Here is a 24,001-nt window from a genome sequence, read left to right as displayed (position 1 = left end):
AGACCTAGTTGTCCTGAGGTCTTCTCAACTGGCTGGATGCAATTTCCTTCTAAGAAATTCCACTGAAGTCTGTAATAACAACACCCCTCAAAACAATCCTTCAGCATCCATTATTCTACCATTTCTAATAGTCATTAGTAAACCTGTCACACGGTTACCCCATCCTTTGAAAAGCCATCTAAGCACGTAGCAATCACCATAGATAGTGGCGGGTAATCCACTTACAGGTCCTGTGGTTCTGATTTATTATCGCACTCTTTGCCCTGGGTATAATTTAAAAAAATAAAATTATGGGCAAGGGGGGGGGGCAGGACAGAGGCTCCACAGCATGAGAGGACCAGCCAGAATTACATGCAGCTAGGCCAAAAGTAATGTGGTACTGCTAAGGGTGGGATGTCCACCTGCCAGTTATGTCAGAGATATCTAAAGGTCTAGCAGAGCTGAGGACTTGGGCTGCCATAAGAACCACAGGACTGATAAAGAAGGAGATTTCCCTGCAACAGATCCAGTTTTACATGAGATATTACTCTACATCAGGCTTTCTCAGCCTGGAGGGAGTGGGAAGGGGAGGGGCCCCAGGTGGGTGTGTACACAGCGATGCTTCCCAACCATATTCTGCACTATCGTGCCACTTTGGGGGAGTCTCGAAGCCTGAAGAGAGTTTCAGGGGGTTTCTCAATGGCTAAAAATGTTGAGAAAGGCTGCTCTATATGAACTGGGAGAAAACAGATTGTGATCTCTGGTTCCCTGCCATTGAATGCTGCAAAGAACCAAAGTTTCTGCTGAAAGGCACAGTACTCTGGGGGCTGTCTCTTACCCACTGGTGTGTATAGTTTCTTACAACAACAGACTGAGAGTTCTAACAGGATTCAAGGAGAAGCCATTGAAATAAATCTAGGAAAAAGAAGAATTTACATGCCTTTTTAATATCCTTAATTGGTTTACCATGGCATTTTAAGTGGAACTGAGCAGTTTCACGCTTATTTACATGAACAAAAAACCCAACAACCCTCCTGTGTTTTAGACAGTTTTTCTAAATAATGTGCTGATCATATACTGACAGTGTGTTCCTTTTAGTTCCCCTGGAAGTAAGGTTTTTTCTCTGCACTGTTTTTCTTCTTCTCTACCCTCACTGTCCATGGCCTCATTTACATTCAGTTGTGTTTAATCTGATCGGCTGTGATCCTCTGCATAACTTTGACACTGGCATCCCACTACCATGCATGTCATGATGTCAGAGTAGATCACTACGGAGGAAATTAAGCCAAGGACAGTAATAACAAGATAAAACAGAAAAAGAAGGAAAATGTGGGGTGGGGACAGCATCCATGGTGAGAAAAGCCCATCTGAAGTCCCCACTGCAAATTTCAGAACATGGCTGGTGTTTGTGTGTGTGTATCCTTCTCAGAAGAGCCTCTTGTGGCAAAGAGCCACTTGTGGTTCAGAGTGGTAAGGCAGCTGTCTGAAAGCTTTGCCCATGAGGCTGGGAGTTCAATCCCAGCAGCCGGCTCAAGGTTGACTCAGCCTTCCATCCTTCTGAGGTCGGTAAAATGAGTACCCAGCTTGCTGGGGGGTAAACGGTAATGACTGGGGAAGGCACTGGCAAACCACCCCGTATTGAGTCTGCCATGAAAATGCTAGAGGGCGTCACCCCAAGTGTCAGACATGACACGGTGCTTGCACAGGGGATACCTTTACCTTTATCCTTCTCAGAGCTTGCTACTTTTATGCTTCCACATGCTGGAAAAATGTACTTGTATGGATGGAACTAAACATGCCATTTACAACTGGGTGGTATCAGGCAGATCACACCTGCTCATAGAATCACAGGTTGGGCACAGCGACCTATAAGTATAATCTATCGATCAATCATAGAATTGTAGTGTTGGAAGGGACTTCCAGGGTCATCTTTTCCAACCCCTGCAGAATGCAGGAAATTCACAACTACCTGCCCACCACAGGCGTCCTAATTTCATGCCCAGATGATGCTCGGTGAAAAGGTTTTTGCCTTGCAAAGTTTTCTGACCTCTCTTTTTTTCTGACATACCACACAAATGCTGCATCTCACCTGGGTCCATGGTTTATTATTGAGAATATCCAAGCATGTGCATGAACTTCCTAATGCAACACATAAGGCACATGGGCAATGTGTTTGAAATGGCCAGTGATCAAGTGTCACTTGCCTTTCTGGAAAGAGTCGCTCAAAGGGGCTCAGGAGGTGGGAAGACAGGTCTGGCAATGGGGGGTTTCACCTGAGGATCCTCACCTGGTCCATTGATTGCAAAGAAAGCTGAAAGGCAATTTAATGATATCTCTGGGTATTCTTACTATGAAAAGGATTTATAACTACAGGCAATGAACTCTGAAGTCTGGCAAGCCTAGGAGGTAGCTGGAAATTCAAGTCAGACAAAGTTCCCCTTGAAATTATGCACTAATCCTGAATGCCCAAGAAGAGAAATTTGGGAAGAACTTCTGATGGGAAGGAAGAGAATTACCACTGGCTTGGATTAAGATTGGCAAGGTTTTACTAGCAATAATCCTATGCAGAAGGACATAAGAAGAGTCCTGTTGAATCAGGATGTCGGTCCATGTAGTCCAACATTCTGTTTGCAACCATGGCCAGCGGCCTCAGTGATGTCTACAAAGGTGTTGTGTATCTCTATGCATTGGTATTCCCCAAAACAATAAATGTGGACACCTAGGCCAGGTGGCCTTCTCCACCAGGTCTGTCCCTTTTGGTTTTTCCCTTCATACCAATGACCTCAGATGTGGAAGTTTGCTGTGATGGTAGCCATTAGCTCAGGTTGCTTTAAATCACAATTAGACCTATGGTTAGGGAGGAAAGGTCCACCAATAATTATGAGCCACGATAACCCAAAATGGTGTATCCATCTTGAGAAACGTCTGACATTGCTGAGTTTAAGCATCAGCTATTATGTCCTGCTTTTTTTGAACTTCTCAGAGGCATCTGGAAAGGAGGAGATGTTTGACTTGATCCACCCAACCAATATTTTTAGTATCAAGCTGTGTTGGATAGGTGAACACACATGAAGCTAACTTATACAGGATCAAAGCACTGGTTTACCTAAGTGAATATTTTCTATTCTCTGGGGACTCAGGCAGAAGTCTTCCACATCTCCTACTGCCTAACTGGGAACTGAACCCAGAGTCTTCTGCATGCAATGCTGAGGCTCTTCCAGCTCACCCCTTATCATCCCAGTCCCAGTCTCGTCCATACCACATGTCCTTTCTGCCCAGTTTTGGACCACCCAAAAGACTTGGTGTAATGCCAAAACTGGTAATTGGTGACATTGGCCATTGCCACTCATTATTGCACCAGAATGTGCTATCAGCTTGCAATGCCATTGCAATGGTGTACAATCACTGGATCGTCCTTCTGGCCCTTGATCTGACCATGCAAAGCAATCAGCCATTAGTATATTATCCAAGGTCATCCAAGGTCATGCAGCAAGAGCTCAGAACAGAAGCATGTTGTCTGTCTATCATATCACCATGCCAAGGCCACCAAAAGTGCTTCTACCCACGCTGAAATGACATTTTGTTTCTGTCTTTATAGAACGATCTGCACTGTAGGGCAGAAGCAGCCCATTCAAGGAAAGCACAGCATTGTGTTTTAAAATCCAAGGCTGGCTTAGATTTTCAACATGTAACTCACTGTCCTGCTCAGGGCACAAGGCGTAGGTGTTCCTTCTCGCAAATGGCTCACTGCTGCTCTTCTTTGTGACTCATATGCACTAGCATTCACCTGCGACAGGTATTGCCTGCAATTACCTTCTTCTGAAAGAAGACTTCCAGGCAATTGAAAAGGGTAATCAAATCCGGGATTCCTTTTTCTAAAAGATAAATTGCCTTTGGAACAGAGTGCATGCCACACCCTGGGCCTGCCATCAGCATACCTTCAGGAGGGGCAGCAGCCAGGGCCCAGCAGGGCTGCTGCTGTTGATGAGACCACATCCTCTCCCAGCCCACCCTTTTGCAAGTGCTCCTCCGCTTGTGTTTCTCAGCTGCACACAAGGCCCAGCACCATCAGAGAAAGGATTGCTGGCGGCCCTTGACTGGGCAGTGCTGGCAGCTGTGAGCATGGGCAGTGGGTGGAGAAGGGCGAAGATACACAGGCAGGTAGGAGACACACAGGTGGGTGGGAAGGAAGGGCAATACGAAAAAGGATGCTGGTGATGGACAGAAGAGGTGAGAGGCCCCAAGAACTCTCTATCCACTACCCTCCCAGTCTAGGACTGGCTTTGCAGCAGCCTTAGATGTAGTTCTTCACTGTACCTCTGCTTTCTACAAAATATATATTGAATCACAAATAGCATTTAGAAGGAGAAAAGAGCCAGGGTCCTGTGGCACCTTGAAGACTAACAGTATCTGTGGCAAGGGGGTGAGTTTTCATGAGCCATTGCTCACTTCTTCGGATATGGCTACCCATCTTGCTCTGTCTCCGCAGAAAGCACCGCATTTAGCTGTATCGGTTACTTGTTTTGGTCTATCGGAATTTATAAGCCACCCCACAATGTTTAAAATGTACTGATGGAAAGTGACAAAAGGAATAATAATAGCAACACTAAAAAGGCAAAGAAAGCACCAACATTAACCAGTAAAAGGCATTAGGAACAGAAAAGCTTTCACCTGGCACCGGAATGCAGCCATTAGGTGTTTGGTGGGGTGGGAGTTCTTGGGGTTCTCCTTGCACTGAACTGGTGCCATCACCGTAAAGGCCACTCTTTGGCCACCCCTACTGTAGGATTTCCAGGGCAAATGAGAAACAGAGCTGGGTTGCCTAAAGGTAAAGGTATCCCCTGTGCAAGCACCAGGTCATGTCTGACCCTTGGGGTGACGCCCTCTAGCGTTTTCATGGCAGACTCAATACGGGGTGGTTTGCCAGTGCCTTCCCCAGTCATTACCGTTTACCCCCCAGCAAGCTGGGTAGTCATTTAACCGACCTCAGAAGGATGGAAGGCTGAGTCAACCTTGAGCCGGCTGCTGGGATTGAACTCCCAGCCTCATGGGCAGAGCTTTCAGGCTGCACGTCTGCTGCCTTACCACCCTGCGCCACAAGAGGCTCTCTGGGTTGCCTACTTCTGCAAAATCTTCCTTAGTGACCTTCCATTCAATTACCAAACCCAGTATGCTTTCAAGATCTGATGACTTCGGGCTATGCTATACCATTCCAAATCCCAGTCATGATGTAAATCACTTACAATAATATTTGTAATTCTTCAACTTCTCTGAAATGGCATTCCAAACACACACAAAATTTGCCCCCCCCCCCCAATCACAATTTGAATCTAATTTCCAACCATTTCTGAAACATGATTTGGAACGATCTTTTCAGAAATTAATATGATTTCTTCACGATTTTAATGTCTATGTCATTATCAACTTGCACATGTAGCACTTTATACCTTGGTTTTCTTAAATGCCTCTCCCAGCACACAGAAATCCAACATCAGTACCCAGAAATGGATTTGCTTTTAAAGAATCAATCCCCACATATAATGCAGGTCTCTGAGGAGGTGGCATATAAATTTCCTAAATAAATACATGCATAAATCAAATATTTCAAGCAAGAATGAGAAGAATTTGTGTGAAATGAAGGGTGAATTGGCAAAGCACCCTAGGGCTATTAACTTTTTAAACTGCATGTCAGCCACCAGCACCTGCCGTGAATTGCTTGACCAGACTCCCAGAACTTTTTATAAAGAATTGCTCTGCTCATCCTCCCACCCTTTTGTTCCCATGCTCTGGGCCAGATGGCCCTCTATCACGTCTTCAGATGTTTGGGCTATTTCCTTCCCACCTAGAGCTGCTAGCTGTAAACTGTACTATCTCTGAAGATAAGAATCTTCCTGTGTGAACCTGAGTTGTGTATAGGTATGTTTGTGTAGAGGGAATTTGCCTCTATAACTGCCTTTTGATCCCTATTGTGCTTGTCTTTAGAATTGCAAGGGCCATTCCGCACCGGGATCCATGTAGCAAATTGTTTGCTGAACGAAAAATCGCCATTTTAAATAGTGGAATTCGGCGTAACGCATACCTGCCTTTGTAGTGGAATCCAGTTGCGTTTCTATCATTTCCCACAGGGTTCTGGTCTCGGCAAAAATCGCTAGAAAGGAAACACTATTGCTGAGCTGTGTCCCGCCCCTGGCCATCAAGCAGCCAATGGGCGGCCGTTACCATGCTCCCAAACAGCCCCTTTCCCTTTAAGGAAGGTTTAAAAAAAAAAGAACACCCGTTGCAACGAATATGCATTGATTCGTTGCAACGGAGAGACCCATCCAGCTAGCAGGTGATGTATGAGCTGCCGTTTCATCGTTGCCACGCTCCCCCCGAGTGAAACCCCCCCCCCTCACGGGCGCGATTTTCAGCCGAAAACAGTGTGAAAAATAAAGTGAAAATAAACCAGCAAACGGGCCTCTGCGATGCTTGTGCTTGGTGACTTTAAACAGAGGGACTGCAGCCGGGGAAGCCTCACTGGGTAAACGAAGGCTTGCCGGTGCGTTGATCTCTGCTCGCTCGGAGAAAAAAAAATGGTGATTGCTTCGCCGGAAGATCAGAGGAGAGAGCCAGGGGGAGGGACTTTGCAGAAACTGCAACAATGCACAGAACTTTCTGCACAGAACAACTGCACAGAACAACTGCACAGAACTTTCCCGCTAGTGTTGCAGATTGGTTGCAGGAGTGTAGCGCTTTCCGGAGGGTGAATCCACTTTTTGGGATTTCCCTGAAAGCGCTACAACGAAGCGCTTTTTGCGGATCGGTTTCAGGAGTGTTGCAGATTGTCAACGACGTTGTGCATAACGGCAAAACTGTAGCGATTTCAATTAGTAACCATTGTGCTATTTTGGATGAATGCGGAACGGCCCCAAGAATCCTGCGATGCTGTTAGTTCTCTGTAAAATAAACTACTGAGTTTTTGCCAGAGCTCTGAGATTGCCTATTTTGTTTTGACATTTACCAAGTTGCACAACACTGTACTCCTTCTCTCTTTGCAAACAACCACTCTTTTCTTTGCGAACAACCATAATACTGCTTGCAAAAGTAGTGCAGTGTGTGGGGGGGTGGGGGGCTAAATTGGACTTTTTCGCATTAGGAGATTCCCCTTGTTTAGCCTCGCTTTGGATTTTCTTTAAATGCTGCAAGTTGACTCTAGCATTTCTGCATTTGGGCTTTCCTCACCTTATTTCCCAAGCTGAAATTTGCAACACGCTTTCTCCACTGAGTCCGATGAAGGCAGCCTCCCATCATGCTTTGTTCTCTTGCGCTTTTCAAAAAAGGTGTTTTCTGCAAAATGGTGCCTGCTTGCACCTTCGTTTTCTTTGTGCCCCTTAATCTCACTATTCTGTGCCTTGATCACCTTCCCCCCAAGTATCCAGAATGTAATAAAAAAAAACCCCACCCTGGGTTATAACATTATAACACTGCTGTTCAAGACTGTAAGCCGGTGTTGTAACACAATCACCCCACTTTTTTTAAAAGGCAGTTTTTTCAGAATGGAGGGAGGGAGGGGGAGGGAGGACAGTGACAAATTAGACCCATCTGGTGATTTCTTTGCTGCAGGGCAAGCGAGGGGACAATTCAGAACTGCACCAGACAAAGCAAATTTTAGTGCAGAAATGGACGAAAAGTCGACCCTTTAAAAATGCAAATCCAAACGATATCGCTAGAGCGAGAACAGCCATGGATCAATGATGTTGTAAGTCTCACTTCTGTAAAATTTCCCATTTGGAAACGCACTCCTGAGCTGCTTTCAAGGACATACATAATACAGGTTACCTGTCCCCCCCCCCCTTCACAGTAGCTGTGGGGAGGCATTTTGGCTTAGGGAAATGGCACAGAGGAATGATTAGTTCCACCCTTGTTAAATACCACGATCCTGCTCTATATTGTTCCCCTTCCTTAGTGGTTGTTATTCCCCCCAGTTAAATTATACATCTGACATCCAAACACGGTTCATTAGTGTCACAAGCATGTTAAAAAGTACACCTTGACTCTTTAATGAAAATTATTTATTTTTATACTTGTACACTACTCTTCCCTGACAGCTCAGGGAACAAAAAGATTCTGTTAGCAGCCAGCGTTCCTGTAAGCTCTGTGCATGAGTTGCGGCTTATTGACGCCGGAGGCCTCACTCAGCAGCAATCTGGACCTGCACAGGGTCTTGCATTGCCCATTGCCCATTTTAAGATTACAACAGTTATGTTCTACTCAGGAGGTGAACTGGCCCACCCAGTAGGGGGGAAATAGAGGAAACATTGAGCAGCACCCTGCAAACATCTCTTGAAATCACTGGGGATGGCTTAGGCTGGGATGAGCTTATTCTGGGCAAGGTTTGGCAATGACGTTTGTTTCTGCACCAAAAGATGGGAGCAAAATGAATTGGAATTCATTGTAATAAATGGCATAAGGCTCCAGAAAGGGGCTCACCGTGATATATGGAAGGATGAGAAGCCAGATTATTTTGACTATAGTTTTTGTGACTAAAACTCATGTTTCCTTGAGTTGACCAGTCTATAAACTGATTGTTGTGATCGCTGCATTTTCTGCTAAATCAAATTTATTTTAATACAGCACTGCGGCCAGATTAGAATGTTAGCGGTTTAGGGGAAAATCAGGTGATACGGATAGGAAACAAATTGTGTTTGGATAAATTTTGTTAGCCTTTCAGCTGCTATTGGCCTTTAGCTTCATTTTGTTAGGCAGAAGAAGATGCCCTATAGTCTATTAAAAAGAGCATGATGCTCTTTTGTGAGTCCTCCACATCAGAGATAAAGGCATGTGTCTCACACCTGGAGCCAAAAAATTAGGCTCTGTGGATGCTCCATCACAGATACACATACTTTCCCTAGTGGGGGTGAGATTAATGTGCAAAATTCCTTTGCGACTTGTAGGAATGTACATTTGGCTCAGAAGTAGATACCAGAGAACATGGTTTGTTGTGGCCTGTTCCCTTCAAATACCGCTGGAGTTGGCTTAGACTTTCTCCATCACTCCTCGAGGTAGAGTTTGTGGAGAATGCAGCTCCATCGATTGCCGCCTGCGAACTTCACGCTCCTCCCAGTCTTCCTCTGGTTCATAACCTTTGAAGATGGCTAACCTTTCAGAGAGGGTCTTTGCATGAGGGAAGAGAGCATAGTTGTAGATCAAGGAAGCCACCACTGCCCCAACCATTGGTCCCAGCCAGAAGACCTGGAGGAAGAAATGAGAGAAATTGTTTGATGGGCTTATGCAAACACTCTCAGATAAACTTGTCCTAAACCCATAGAATAGAGATTGGGGGTGTTTCTTCCCACCTCAAACTCTTCTTATAATCTCAATGGAAGATTTTATTCATTGGGCATGGGGAGAGGGAATTTTATGAGACTGCTTCGAATGAATGGAGGTACAGTGAAGGTACAGTGGTATGGTAATGGAGGTAAGGCTGCAATACCACAGTTATAAGATGGCCTTATAGAATCATAGAATCATAGAGTTGGAAGGGGCCATACAGGCCATCTAGTCCAACCCCCTGCTCAACGCAAGATCAGCCCAAAGCATCCTAAAGCATCCAAGAAATAATTTCCCAATGCAAGAAATAATTTCCAAGAAATAAACATCCAAGAAATAATTTCCCAATGCTTTGGCCTTCAGACAAAGCATTGGGAAATTATTTCATCATAGAGTTCCTGGCCACATGTATTAAATCCGTGGGTTCAGTAAGACATGGGCACTCAACTCCAACAACCAACAACTTCACTGGCACCAGAAATACTGAACAACATACAAGCAAACAGCAGAACTTATATACAATTTGGAACTCCCCCAAGACACGCAGTTGGTCTTTGAGGAGGCCTGTGATTAGAACTTAAGTCAGGCTCTTGATTGGTCCATCAGTCTTGTATATTACTGGTTGAGAACCCAAGGCTGGCGAATCCCAGATAAAGGCTCAGGTCTTAAGTTTGTTCAAATTCTAAATGTCTGCATACGCAGCACCATACAACTCTCCTCTCCATCCATATTTTCTACCACGTTACTGTCTCATCCTTTGGGCTACTCCCTGTCCTTTCCAACTGAATATCCTCCCCCAGAGGTCTCGGTTAGGGGTGATTTTTTAGTTGTTATTAACGCCGCATTGTACCTTGGATCTTTGTATGGGTATTGTGTAATTTATATTGTTTTTAGGAGAATTTATTTGGGTTTTTAAATTCTGTAACCTGCCACAAGCCTTTTGGGAGTGGCGGACTAAAAATCAAATAAATAAAATAACAAAAACACAATTTCCCCACTTCTACTTCTTTCCATTCCTGTGAATCCCCTGGAATAATAGCTCCTCTCCAGACCAAAGAGATCAGTTCCCACTGGAGGAAATGACTGCTTTGGAGGGGGGACCCCATAGCATTAGACTCCATTGAAGTCCTGCCCCGCCCCATATCCTGCCCACTCCCAGCTCCATCTTCAAAGTCTTTAGGTATTTCCCAACACTAATTCTCTCAACATTCACTTTCCCAACACTAATTCTCTCAACATCCACAATGCAGTTATTTTCTCCAGAGGGACTGATCTCTGTCACCTGGAGATAAGCCGTAAAACCAGGGGATCCCTAGGTCCCACCTGGGGACTGGCATCCCTATGAAGGAGGCTGGGGCTTGAGCGAAATTACAAGGTTCCCGTGAAAAGAGATGGTGTCTCTCTCCCAGGAACCAAGTGGCAGAGATGCTGCTGCCCCTCATCCCAAGTAGGCTCAGTTGGACCTGGGAAGGGTCAGGGACAGTAGGCATCAGTGAGGCACCGGCAAGTCGGAAGCTTTCTAATTTTCTTGCCATTTGTTAATTTTGCACAGCTGGTTGAACATGCATCCCTATTCAAGTTGCTGCTCCCAAATGTTTTTCCTGCCATCTGTTTGGTTGTAACCCACCTTGTTGAACAGAGCAGTTGGCTTAAATCTACCCGGGTGCTCCAGTGTTCACCTAGCTATTCCCTCATCCATGGAGAGGTACTCTGTTCGGAAGGGTGAAGGGAGGTGGGGTGTTCTCCCTGGTTTGAACCCCCATGCCCAGGGACGTTGCATTAGGGGCAAGCCTCCCTCCCCCTCCCCTTCCAGGCTGCCTTCCTGTTTTTACAGTATAGATTCTGGAGGGGGGGGGGGTGGAAGAGAAAAGACAAACAAAATGTGGCCCAAAAGTACTCAGATGAAAAAAGGTAACCTGGCTTCGTTAAAAATGAAGCCAAACGCACGTTTCGTATATCTCCGCAAATTATGGTTGCCCTGGCGAGATTCTTGATCCGATTGTTGTTGCTACAGGTTGCACACAGGCTAAAGAACCGTTGAGCTAAGGTGTCTGCGGTTTGACCCCCTCCTGCCCCACCCCGCTGAAGCGTGACGTTTAATGCATTTGGGGATCTGTGCCAAACCTGCTAAAAGGTTTTGCTTCCTCCATTCTTTCGGTTCATTGAACACAAGTGGCAAGTTATCTGCAAACACGCAAAAGCCAGAGCTAGTGGGAAAACTGCCCTGAAGCAGGCTCAAACTAGAATCCCCAGAGTTTGCACAACTAGAACCAAAGAAGGGTTCTCCATCCCTTGCCCTGTTATGAGGAACAAGCTGCTGAGATCTCTTCATCTTGTAACCCAGCCGAGACATCAGTTTAATTGCAGTCCCTATGAAATGGGAACATCTCACCCTGTTCAATATTATCATGCTATTACAGACATACCAAGAGATTTCCTGATTGTAGGAAGATTGTACCCTGCAAAAAGAATGGGGCAATACAGGGGAACTCTCTGAGAAAATGGTAACTTAAATGTAGCCGCAAGAACCTCTGTTTTCAGCTCTTGAAAATGTCGAAAGCTATAATGTTAGCTACTGAAATTATTTGCCGTCTTACCCAGTGGCTGTTAAAGTCACCCACAATCACAGCAGGCCCAAAAGATCTAGCTGGATTCATAGAACAGCCGGTGTAATAGATCTAGGGAACAGAGAGAGTATTGTTATGCATTTTATTTACCCAGGCAGGTGATATTTAAATAGACATGGACATGCTGGGTTCAAGAAAGCAAGGGTGGGGGATGTCTATAAGGCATCAAGGCTATTCTTGCAAATCACATTTGTTCATTCTCAGAAAGAAAGTCACACATCTATGTGAGGTGTATTTTTAATCTAGGTAGAGTTGGGTGTGCTTTCTGACATGAATGAATGGATCAGACCGTTGCTGTTGTTTTAATTCTCTGAAATCCCTGATGTAGCAGCTCATGGGCCTGACCTTGCTGTTTGAAAAGCAGGTTGGAGAAGTGGTCAAGAGGGTCTTCTAGCACTGGCATCTCGCTTGCTGATCCTCATTCCTCTTAGACTCAGCTGATCTGGCTGTGCTGATCCATGCTTTTGTCACTTTGTGGTTGGACTGGTGCAATGCACTCTACATGGACTGCCCTTGAAGACAATCTGGAATCCTAGAACCAGAGAGCTGGCCCCTGGCCAATGCAGGATCAGCCTAAAGCATCCTGGTTTTATTATAAATCCTACTTTGTTAGCCACCCTGAGATTCTGTGAGGGGCAGGACACAAATTAAATAATAACAAAATAAGTAACCTTTCAAAAACTTAGAGAGAACCTGGACATCTCACTGGTTGTAAATCCAGTGATCGAATTGTTGTTAGGGACTAGCCAGCTGAAACCAGTCTTGCCTGTCTGAAAACAAGTTGGCCATTTACTTCCCTGGGAAAAACCCCTTGGGCCTCTGCCTTGAAGACCCAACTGCCCCAGACCCTCCAACTACTTTAATTAAAACTGGATTATTGAATTGGTACAGCATTAATTGTTTTAATTAAAACTAGGTTTCTCACTGCATTGTTGTTGTATTAATGTATTTCAGTTTCCTTTAATTTCTGTTTTATTATCGGTCCAGAATCTGCACCGAACTATGATCCATGCCTTTAGGAAAGTATCAGTACAGTCCTAAGCAGAATTATACTTGCTTAAGTCTATTGACGTCAAATAACTTAAAAGAAGGTAATTCTGTTTAGGATGGCATGATATGTTCCATAGTGCTATTGTTGTACCTATAAAATAAAACAACCTAAAATGAAAAGGTAACATTTTCTTCTTCTTCTTCTTTTTAAATGACACACGAGCTAGAGCTGTTGAAACACTTTATTTGGAGAGTATTTTTGGCTGTGCTAAAATACCTTCCTCCTTTTGCAACTGCGGGATAATCCTTGGGAATTTTAAATATACTTTACAAATATTTATTAAATAAAGTGTGCTAATTCAACATGCTAAAAACATGGTCATCATAATTTAAAAACAGCACAATTCTAACTGCATGTGAAATAGACCAACAGAATGGACCGGACACGTTTCAATCTCAAGGGGTCTTATTCGGTGGTCAAATTATTGAGCGAGGTTAAAAGAAGAATATTTAAATCACACAAGATGCTGCGTTATGATTGCCATCATTATTAGAACACTGATCTGTCGGGATCCCTACTGTCTATTCCAGGGGTAGTCAAACTGCGGCCCTCCAGATGTCCATGGACTACAATTCCCAGGAGCCCCTGCCAGCATTCGCTGGCAGGGGCTCCTGGGAATTGTAGTCCATGGACATCTGGAGGGCCGCAGTTTGACTACCCCTGATCGATTCTGATTGGCAGCAGCTCTCCGTTATCTCAAGTGAGCAAAGTCTTTCCGATCCACCCTCCTGCTTGTTGCTTTTCACTACAGATGCTGGGAACTGAAACTGGGACCTTCGCGTTGCAAAGCAAATGCTTTACCACTGAGCTACAGCCCTACAGAAATTTCCAGCCTTTCAAAACCACTCGTTTTGTCTGGATATCTGGTACAGCCCTAAGATTTCCTGATAATTTGGTCCCAGGAAGCCAAGAATTGATTTTCCAATTGTCTCAAGCATAAGGCACATGTGTCTCACTGACCGTTTATGCACTGGAGGTTTCATGCCAGGCTGCAGGCTGGGGTTTTAGTCATGGCAGGTTGCCCCAATCTCTTACTGCACCCCCATGGGGGATCATTTGGCCTGGTGTGCCTCACCTGCCCCCGATTTGTGCTCCTGTGAAGTTCCCAGTGCATAAACGGTGACTGGCAGGCTTTCTCATACCTATGAAGGTGCTTTCTAGGAATCTGAATGAGAGACATGTTGCAATGAGCAGCTCAGCACACCTGGGTATACACTTATATGTGTGTATAAGCATTATCTCCTTGAATGGGATGTCTTGCTTTGTCTTAACCTGGGAGGTGCCCTCTGATCCCTCAGCTCTCTCTGCGTCCCTTGTCCTTCCCATTCTTCATGGAGGCACACAGGTCTATAGGTCTCTCCTGTGGAAACAATGCCCTTATACTTTCATACACATGATGCTGGAGCAGCTAGCCACTTGTGCTAGGCAAAAGACTCTTTAGATCAGGGTTTCTTGATGGCCCTATACATATATGTTTACATTTTGTTAAACATTGTTGGGTGATATGTCCGTATATGGTCACGTTGGCCCCTCAAATAGACCAATGATGGGCCTGGAGGGGGTGAGAAGGGGAGGGCCCCCAGGTAGGCCTGTAAACAACCCTGCTTCCCTACCACATTCTGCATGATCACGGCACTTCTGGGGTATCCTGGAGCCTGAAAAATGTTTCGGGGGTTTCTCAATGTTAAAAAAGCTGAGGAAGGCTGCTTTAGATGAAGTCTCTCTGTCTCCTCATAATGGCGACCTGAATGTGAGCCAAATCTACTTGAATAAATGCCTATTTTATTTTTTGCAATCTACTACTTGGGAGATTCATTTGCTGCTCTCGATATTATACCTCTATGCACGGACAAACTCAGCTGCATAAACCAAAGATCCCAATAAGACCTACCCCAAGTAGGTGACCCAGAGTGACTGAGAACCCGATGGACAAGGCAGGGGACCCCAGGGTATCACTTCTGCGGTCGTCAGTGGAGGCAAAAATGCACAGCACCAACTGGAACGTAAGGAACAGCTCCATGGTGACTGCCTGCCCTGATGTTGTATTGTTGTGAACCTGGAAGAAAGCAGAGGAACGTTCAGCATCTTCTGACCATGTGCAGCTTCAGCCAGAGTTAGGACAGGGTCTGCCTACAAAACGCAAGATGGAGCAATTTTAGGAGACTGGATTTGAGATCCTTCTGCAACAGGAGACCCATTGGCTATCCTAGGTGTAAACTGCACGGAGCTTTTATTCCAGTCCCAGGTCGATTCAGTCCCTGCCCTCTACACAGAATGCGATTTCCGTTTGGATTTGGGGCGATTTAAATTTTCCTTCTGCAGCAAGAAGGATTGATCCGGAGTGACCCTACCTTTATTGTGCGATATCTTAGAGTGCTTTTAACACTCAATATTTTTCAAATCCGGATTGGGAAAGAAAGCTCCGTGGTAGAGAACCTCTGATAGGTCACATCTGGTCATGTGACAAGCTTGCCTTAAAGGAGAAGCCCCTAATTTCTCTCAATTTCCATAGGTCCTGGATTTTTCCTCCCTCCTCTGCCTTTTTCAATTTTCTCCTCCCCCCCCCCCGAAAAGAAAGGCTCCCTCAAAGCGATCTGAATTCAACAGATTGACAATGGAATAAAGAAAGTAAGTGCAGACTCTGCCCTAGGCTCATTTCACATGTGTAGGATAATGCCCTTTCCATGTGCTTTTGCAGCTGGGTTTTCCCGTGCAGAACTGGAAAATCTACTTCTAAAGTGCATTGAAAGTGCATTAATCAGTGTATGTGGAATAGGCCCTGGGCACACCCTGTTAGTTGTATAATTTAATTGAAATATCTCTATCTTAAACTTTGCTGGGTCAGTTTTAAGGTGAAAACACATTAACTGTCCAACAGCTATCATTGGGCACTTCAAAGTTATTTCTATGCTGTGGTCTATATGTGTGGCCTGTAAATGGACTAAGTGCAACACAGAATTCTCTATTAGGATAGGGGAGAATCGCACCTCTGAAAGCATGGAGTTTGTCCTGAACGAAAGCTTTTCTGGGGAGAGGCTGTGCCTCCAATGTGGAGGACGAGGTTTGTGTGCAGAAGATCTCAGGTACTATCAGATAATCGTGGGCGATTAACTAAGATTCTTTTAAATATTCTCTAGGTTTCATTTTTGGGTAGAAGCAATTTTGGTGCAATTCCCTTTTTAAAAAGAGCAGCACCAAGCCACCTTGGTGTGCAAGGCAGCTTGGTATAGTGGTTAGGAGTGTGGACTTCTAATCTGGCAAGCTGCATTTGATTCCCTGCTTCCCCCGCTGGGTGAACTTGGGCCAGTCACATTCCTGATAGAGCTGTTCTGACTGAGCAGTAATATCTGGGCTCTATCAGCCTCACCTACCTCACAGGGTGTCTGTGTGCTCAATAGTGGTGCTGGGTGGTTAGTGCTGGGATTGCAGCCCTGAACAGTGGAAAAATCCCAGCACTTGCTGGGAGATCTCTTTGTTTAAGTTGGACTCCTGCTTTATCCTCCATTATTAAGCATCCTCCATTAAGGGTCTTTCCTTATGCTTATGCGTAGGCATGTAGTCTGCTTGAGCCAGCCACAGGGTCTTGCAATTTGTTTTCTTTGTAACTATCTTTTAAGTTTTTGTACTCTGCTTCAGTAAGGAGACTGAAGCAGATGAAAATGGTATCTATCTATTTGTAAATAATCTTTCCTAGTAAAGATTCTCTCTTTTAAACCCAAAAGCACTATGAGTCTAGATTTGTGCCTCATCCACAAAGTTAACTAACAACTGCATACTTTCAAATGTTGTTACCCTGCAGTCCCAACAACAACACAAGAATCTTCAATGTGTGATTAGAAGTAAACTACAGCAGTCATTTAAAGGCCAGTTCTGCCTTCTACAGCAGACATTTTGTGGTTAGCCAATTTGTGACTGCAGCCCTCACAGTGTGTCATAATTCCAATGGTATCCATGGTCCCCAAATGACTGGGTGTCCTGGGTATACAGAGTGTTTTCAGAAGTCTACACATCGATATGTTATGGCTTGTCAGTAATATCAGCGAGGGCATAAAATGGTAAATGAACATGAACGTAAGAAATAAAATCAGCCAAACGGAGTGATTTTCAGTGGGGCTAATCAAAATGTTTCCTGTGAAATGAAAGTCATTTTGACACAGCCATATTATAAACCTGTAAACAAATTAAAATGTCTGAAGAGGCAGCCATGAAGAGGTAGATGGGGTAAAACTTTAGTTGCCTCTTTGGCGACAGCAGCCCGCTTCAGTGATTCACTAATTTCCGGAGGGAAAAATCCTTGAATGCGCCCAGCGATAATATCTCCATTGTTCTGTTTGGCAATTCCAGTTGCAGTTTGATATGTCTTAATCTTACGTAAGTCACTGCAGGACGGAGAGCGGGCAGTTCACCACATGAGTAGCAAAGATTCATATCAGAGAGATCTTAGTGTTATTTGACATAATTAAAACCAAAGGATACATGGATGGGATGCTGATGTTCTTGGTACCTGAACACTCCTACTTTTGGTGTATCCAAGTTTGGCTTGTAAGTAGATCCAGCCAAATATTTGCTCATTTTCATTTTACAAAGATATGAATGCCTTTTCATTCAAAATCAAAAAAGGATGGGAAGGGACAATATGCTACACGAAGTCAAAGAATCCTGTACCCCTGGCAATCAGCAAAATATTGTTGTCAGAGCCTGTGGTATTAATTAATTAATTAATTAATTAATTAATTAATACCACAGGCTCTGACAACAATATTTTGTTAATTAATTAATTAATTAACTCACTCATTCATATTTTGATTTATATGCTGCCCCTCTCCAGAAGGTCTTGGAGTGGCTCACATCAGTAGGATTAAAAACCCATACAAATTTTGAAGAAGAAGAAGAAGAGTTGGTTCTCATATGCAGCTTTTCTCTACCCAAAGGAGGCTCAAAGCAGCTTACAGTCGCTTTCCCTTTCCTCTCCCCACAACAGACACCCTGTGAGGTGGGTGAGGCTGAGAGAGCCCTGATATCACTGCTCGGTCAGAACAGCTCTATCAGTGCTGTGGCGAGCCCAAGGTCACCCAACTGGCTACATGTTGGGGAGTGCAGAATCAAACCCAGCATGCCAGATTAGAAGTCCGCACTCCTAACCACTACACCAAACTGGCTTAAAAAATTAAAATATGGTAAAACCAGTTCAATCACCTGTCTCCAGCATCCATAGCCTGGTGATTAAATTGCGGCCAGGGACACAATGGAGGGCAACGAGGGTTTGGCTGGTGGGCCCCATTAGATGGTGGTAATGGTGGACCCTGGTCTCAATCAAATACCTGGTGGAAAGATGCCATCTTACATGCCCTCCAGAACTTTGAGAGCTCCATGAGGGCTTGTACCTCAGATGGCAACTCATTCTACCTGGCTCTGGTCAAGGTCAGGTTCACCTCTCTGGGGCCAGGGATTGTCAGCAAGTTGGCGCTAGCTGAATGAAGAGCCCTCCGGGGGATGTATTTGGAGAGGCAGTCCCTCAGGTATGTAATCAAAGCCTCTATTCAGGCAAACCCTGCAGCACTTCAATGGGGCAGAAGGCTGGTCTCTCCACTGTGAGTAATAGCAGATTAGCCACCAGCCTTAGGGCTTATTTTTGATAGCTACAGCTAAACAAAATCTTCTTCAAAAAGGCTTTCAAGACTTGAATAATGAGATCCTAAATACCGCCTACCCAGGGCTTAAATAGTCTCCTCGGGTCAGTTCTGGAACACCAGGAGGTATAAGCTCAATTTGCTCTACCAGTAAACAATTGGATTCTCATTTTCACATTATGAACATATGAATGCCTTTCATTGAGCCACTGCACTTAGTATGGCCTATTGTGACCAGCCTGGCAGTGGTTTCCTGCAGTCATTCCCACCCCGACACTACTGGGGGTTCGACTGGGATCATCTGCATGGAATCCATGGGCTCTACCAAGGAACTAGGGCCTCTTGTACTGGAATTTTGGGCAACTTTACAGGAAAGCATTGGTTAAATACAGCTCTGCATGAGATTTAAATAACCCCCCCCCCCCCAGCTTATCTTGAAAGGGAGCAAAGTCAGTTAGCAAATAGGCACAGTTGGAATCTGAAAGGTAGTGGGGTATAGGCTGACAGCATCAGATCTCATAAGCAGGGTCAGAACTTGGATATAAAATCATAAAGGAAGACTCTCCAGAGGAAGGCAAAGGCAAAACACCTCCACTTCTGACCAGCCTTGAAAGCCCTGTGCCTTGATTGCTGTAAATTGGCTACTACTCAACGGCCCTTTACACAAATATACATTATGTTACCATGCTGTGAGGCCTGCTTACTTTGGGTTGGGAAATTCAGTCTGGAGGTAGTGCTGAAGGAAGGAAGTGCGGAGGGGGTGGGGGGACAGATCTCAGCGGGAATAATACCACGAAGTAAATCCTCCTAAGCAGCCATTTTCTCCAGGGAAACGGATGTAGTTAGTATGGGGATCAGTTGTAATCCTGGGAGATCTCCAGGCCCTGCCTGGAAGTTGGCAACTTTGGGCCTTGTACACTTGAGCGAGGTTAGAGCATCAGCATGTCTTACTTATGTGCAGCTGGAACTTTCTGTTTTTGGAAGAAGGAAAAATTTATTTTGCATATTACTTTTAACATCGCAGGAATTGTTTTATTGGGGCTTCTCATTTATGTTGTGTATTTTAAATCCCTCCCTTCTTCTTAGATCACGGTGGCATACTTCACTCTGCCCTCACAACAATCCTACGAGGTAGGTTAGGCGGATAGACTGCAACTGGCCCAACGTCACCCAGTAAGCTCCATGGCAGAGCAGGGATTTCAATTTGTATGTCACAGATTCTAGCCCGGGATCGCCAAACTGTGGCTCTCCGAATGTCCATGGGCTACAGTTACCATGAGCCCCTGCCATCATGTTGGCAGGGGCTCATGGTAATTGTAGTTCATGGACATTTGGCGAGCTCCAGTTTGGCCACCCCTGTCCTAGCCCAATCCACTAACCTACCACACCATGCTGGTTCTCGATGGGCCTCATTAGAAGTCTGCATGGCTCCTTCTCACATTGTTCCAGAAGAGTGGTAAGTAACGTCATGGTCTCCTCCTCGGTGACCTTGGACGTTGATATTATCAAGTGTTCTGGGAAGGAGCCATGCATCAAGTGCTTTCCACACCTCTTAACCTAATTGAAAAGGCCGAGAGTCTAATTGAATGAATTGGACTTTGTGTGTTAAATGACAGAGACCAGGGCTCTTCATTCTTGGAGTGTGTCCGTGCTTGTAAGTCAAAATTAAGCTCTGCCGCTCCTTGTTGCACAATCCACATTTATGTTTGTACCTCTCCCAGACTGGAATGGTAGGGGCTGGCGAAATAAATGCCAAGAGAGAGAGAGAGAGAGAACTGCAATAACTAGCAAGGACCAATACACAGCCGAGAAAGGAAGCTCTGCCAATCCCAGCATGGCCATTTAACAGTCTAGAATTAGCACCATCTAACACGCCCGTCTGAGAGCCTCTTGTGGCGCAGAGTGGTAAGACAGCCGTCTGAAAGCTTTGCCCATGAGGCTGGGAGCAGAGGTAGTCAACCTGTGGTCCGTCAGATGTTCATGGACTACAATTCCCATGAGCCCCTGCCAGCATTTGGGAATTGTATTCCATGAACATCTGGAGGACCACAGGTTGACTACCCCTGCCTTAGAGTCCACCTTCTGAAGCAGCCACTTTCTCCAGGTGAACCGATCCCTATTGTCTGTAGACCAGTCACAACCCCAGGAGATCTCCAGCCACTCTCTGGAGGTTGGCAATTCTTAAGACAGCTCCACATGTTGAACTTCTGTCTCTCTGCTCTTATGCGCTGGAAACCATAGATGTAAAAAGAATGAAATCGACTACTGAGTCTAGTGCCTGTTGATGAGTTTGAGTAATTGGATTTTGTCAGAGAAAATTCGGGATTAAAGCTCAGATCAGTTACATTGAATGGGTTTACAGTGAACTTAGCTAAGCAGCTTTCCATGAGAATTCGTCGTTGGATTAATTGTAACTTTCAGAGTAGGGGATATGGGGGGGCTAAGATTTTTGAATGGAACTGGAGCACCATCAAGACCTGCCAGTGATTCCAAAGCCCCCTCTGAAAATCAGTAGCTCCCAATTCCTGTTAAACCATAAACAACAAGGGAATCTGATGGCTTCAGAACAGCTGGGGTCAGCTTAGCAACCATGCTGAACCTACATGTTATGGGGAAAATCATAACCCTTCCCAGTAACCCATGCTATGACACAGCTTTGTCTTACATGACCATGATTCATCACATTCTCAGAATTATAACCTTCAATGTCACATAAGATTTTGGGCTTTAGTTGCATGGCAACAGCACAGAATATCCAGGTTTTACCTCCTTTCCTTGCCATAGACACATGCTCCAAAGTCCCAAGTTACAGATTCATAAATATGGCCCAACACAAATTCCTTTAATGCTTTTTTTGCTGTCAAGTCACAGCTGATTTACAGCAACCCTGCAGGGTTTTCAAGACAAGAGAGGCTAAGAGGCACTTTCCCTCTTCCTTTGGTGTTCCTTGGAGGCCTCATTGTCAAATACTAGCTGCGGTTGACCCTGCTTAACTTCTGAGATGTGAAATGACCAGGTCAAAGCCAGTACAACACAACTAGATAGTATTTCTAGCACTACAGCAGAGGGTAGAATTAAATGAGAACCAAGATTTCTAGCATCATACAACCATGGAAGGAAGCAACATCTCCTTCTCTTCATTGAGATTGCCTGAAGACCATGGTCCAGACACATGTGGCCGTTGTCTTTTGCCCTTCTCCATCCCTAATGGTGGTAGAATGCTTACCTTGTTGATGGCCAAGTTTCCACGAACGTGAGGTGGTGTGAGTTGATGCAGAAGGGCGGCCCCTGTCACCGCTCCCAGGATCTGTGCTGCCACATAAAAGATGGCCCTCAGGAAGGAGACGTGAGAACCCACCAGACAAGCCACTGTCACTGCAGGGTTGATGTGAGCCCCGCTGACATGCCCCACAGCCTGAACCATAGTGGCTATGGCCAGACCAAAGGCCAGTGAGATCTGGAGGACATTCGGTGGGGCCACAGGCCAGTTGAGAGCAGAACCCAAGCCAAAGAAGATGAAGATCAGCGTGGCTAGGAATTCGGCAAAGACAGCTCGGGTGAAGGCCACGGAGCGGAGTTCCCACATCATGGATGGCCAAAGAATAGGGGAGAAGAGCCAAGATCAATACCTTCAGCCTGGTCAATTAGTACCTTGTCCTGGAAGGATGCTGGAGGACAATCTCTGCAAGTGTTTGCATATATATGGTTGCAGAATATCCAGGCATTTTCAAGAGGAGGTGGGGTTTGGAAAATGGATTTTTTAAATGTTTCTGTTCCAGTTCAGGAGCTTTCAAAGCCAGCCTTCTTTTCTGATAATCAGAAACATTAACATCCCTCTCTCTCTCTCCCAATCTTGCAAGTCCAGTTGTTCTCAGCCCCGGGCTGCATTACAATATTCCCTCCACAGATTGTGATTGAATATAGTAATATTCTGCCACTCTTCTCTGTTTTGGCTTTTTTCTCTTGAGTCAGCTCTGAGGCTCCTGTTCCGTTGTTGCACATTGTGATTTAACCATGTTAAGGAAATGTATGCTCTTTTGTTATGTGTGCAGAATAAAAGTAATAGATTTCAGAAAACGAAAAAAATTCAGGGGAAAAAGAATAGTGTGAAATGCAGGCACAGAATTCAAAGCCAAGCTTCACGACTTGACTAATATGAAAATCTGGGGTAAACTGTGCATGCCTAGTAGGCCTACGTGTCATTTGCCTTGAGGCCCTATGGGAAAGGCAGAGTATAAATAATGTTAATAAATATATACAAATAATAAATATTCCACTGTTTTGGCAAAATAAGGCACTCTAACTCCTTGTTCTATTCGTCCCTAAGACTCGGAATATCATATTTATTAATCAACAGCAAATATTTATAGGCAAACGTTGTAGGTTTTGTTGTTTGCATCAATTAAATGAGAGTTTCTAGGAGAAAAGAGAACTCTGAGACATTTAAGGCTGCAGGGACATATTTAGACACCAACATGTTGCTGTTCTGAATATCGCCATTTAGCAGAAGTTGACAAGTCATAGATCTCGGCTGAAAAAAGGTCAAGAACTCATTACTGTATATCAATTGTAAAAATCCTCCTATCAGTCCAAGCCTTCCATAAACAAGATTTCGTCGCAGACAAGATGTGACTGGCTGCCCTGGAGAAGATATTTGAGGTGCTTTTAGAAAGCTGTTTGACTGGCAGGGTTCCATGTGGGCTACAGAAGACGTGACACTCAACTTTGGCCTTAACAAGGCCACAGCTTTTAATGTAACAAAACCTCCCTCCAGCCAGAGGGTTGGCCTGAATGGGCATGAGAAGACCAAGAACCTCTCAGCCATCCGGCTGCTCGAAGCTTGGCTCTGGGGATGCTCTGGACCTGTCACCTCCCAGCCAGGAGGGCAACTTCCTTGCCCCCAGAGTCCCCGTGGGGAAGCAGGCCAAGATGGTCGATGGACGCCCATCTCATTCAGCCATCTCGCCCGCCTGCCTCCGGGTCCCTGCCCTGCCCAGCTGGGCAGGCCGCGTGCATTGATGAGACGGTCCCTTATTGGGATCCCCCACCCTCAGGGCCACAGTTTGCAGACTGGGGCCTTGAACCAATGGTCTCTCTCGTGCCCTTTCCCGCAGCTGTGACAAAACTAGTAACAATTAACCACAACCACAACGTGGGTAGGGAGGGAGGGAAGCTGTCCTTGGTGGCGACTGCCATGGAATGGCGGGGCCCCGACCACGAGGTGCCTTATAAAGCGCCTGGCCCCGCCTCCATGCTGTGCGTCGCTGATGCACCGTGGAGCCTCCTGGGGCGAGCGGACCGATGCCAGCTGCGTCTTCTTCAGCCCGTCGCCCGCTGCGTCAACCGGCGGCCGCCGGTAAGTCGCAGCCGCTCTTTCTCATGTAGATGATCAAGTTGTCTTCTTA

At 45.3% G+C, this 24,001-nt stretch overlaps 1 protein-coding gene across 1 annotated transcript; it reads right to left on the bottom strand.

Moving 5' to 3' along the window:
• Positions 1 to 8,015: 8,015 nt before the first annotated feature.
• On the bottom strand, positions 8,016 to 22,312 carry AQP2 (aquaporin 2). Its single transcript, XM_077328905.1, has 4 exons — positions 21,823 to 22,312; positions 14,858 to 15,022; positions 11,886 to 11,966; positions 8,016 to 9,210 (listed from the first exon to the last, which is right to left on the bottom strand). The coding sequence occupies exons 1-4, from the start codon at positions 22,183 to 22,185 to the stop codon at positions 8,995 to 8,997; spliced, it is 825 nt and encodes a 274-aa protein (XP_077185020.1). The 5' UTR covers positions 22,186 to 22,312; the 3' UTR covers positions 8,016 to 8,994.
• Between the last annotated feature and the right edge of the window lie 1,689 nt (positions 22,313 to 24,001).

Source organism: Paroedura picta, chromosome 3, assembly GCF_049243985.1.
Source record: "Paroedura picta isolate Pp20150507F chromosome 3, Ppicta_v3.0, whole genome shotgun sequence".
NCBI classification, from domain to species: Eukaryota; Metazoa; Chordata; class Lepidosauria; order Squamata; family Gekkonidae; genus Paroedura; species Paroedura picta.
This window is presented reverse-complemented; position numbering and strand designations above follow the sequence as displayed.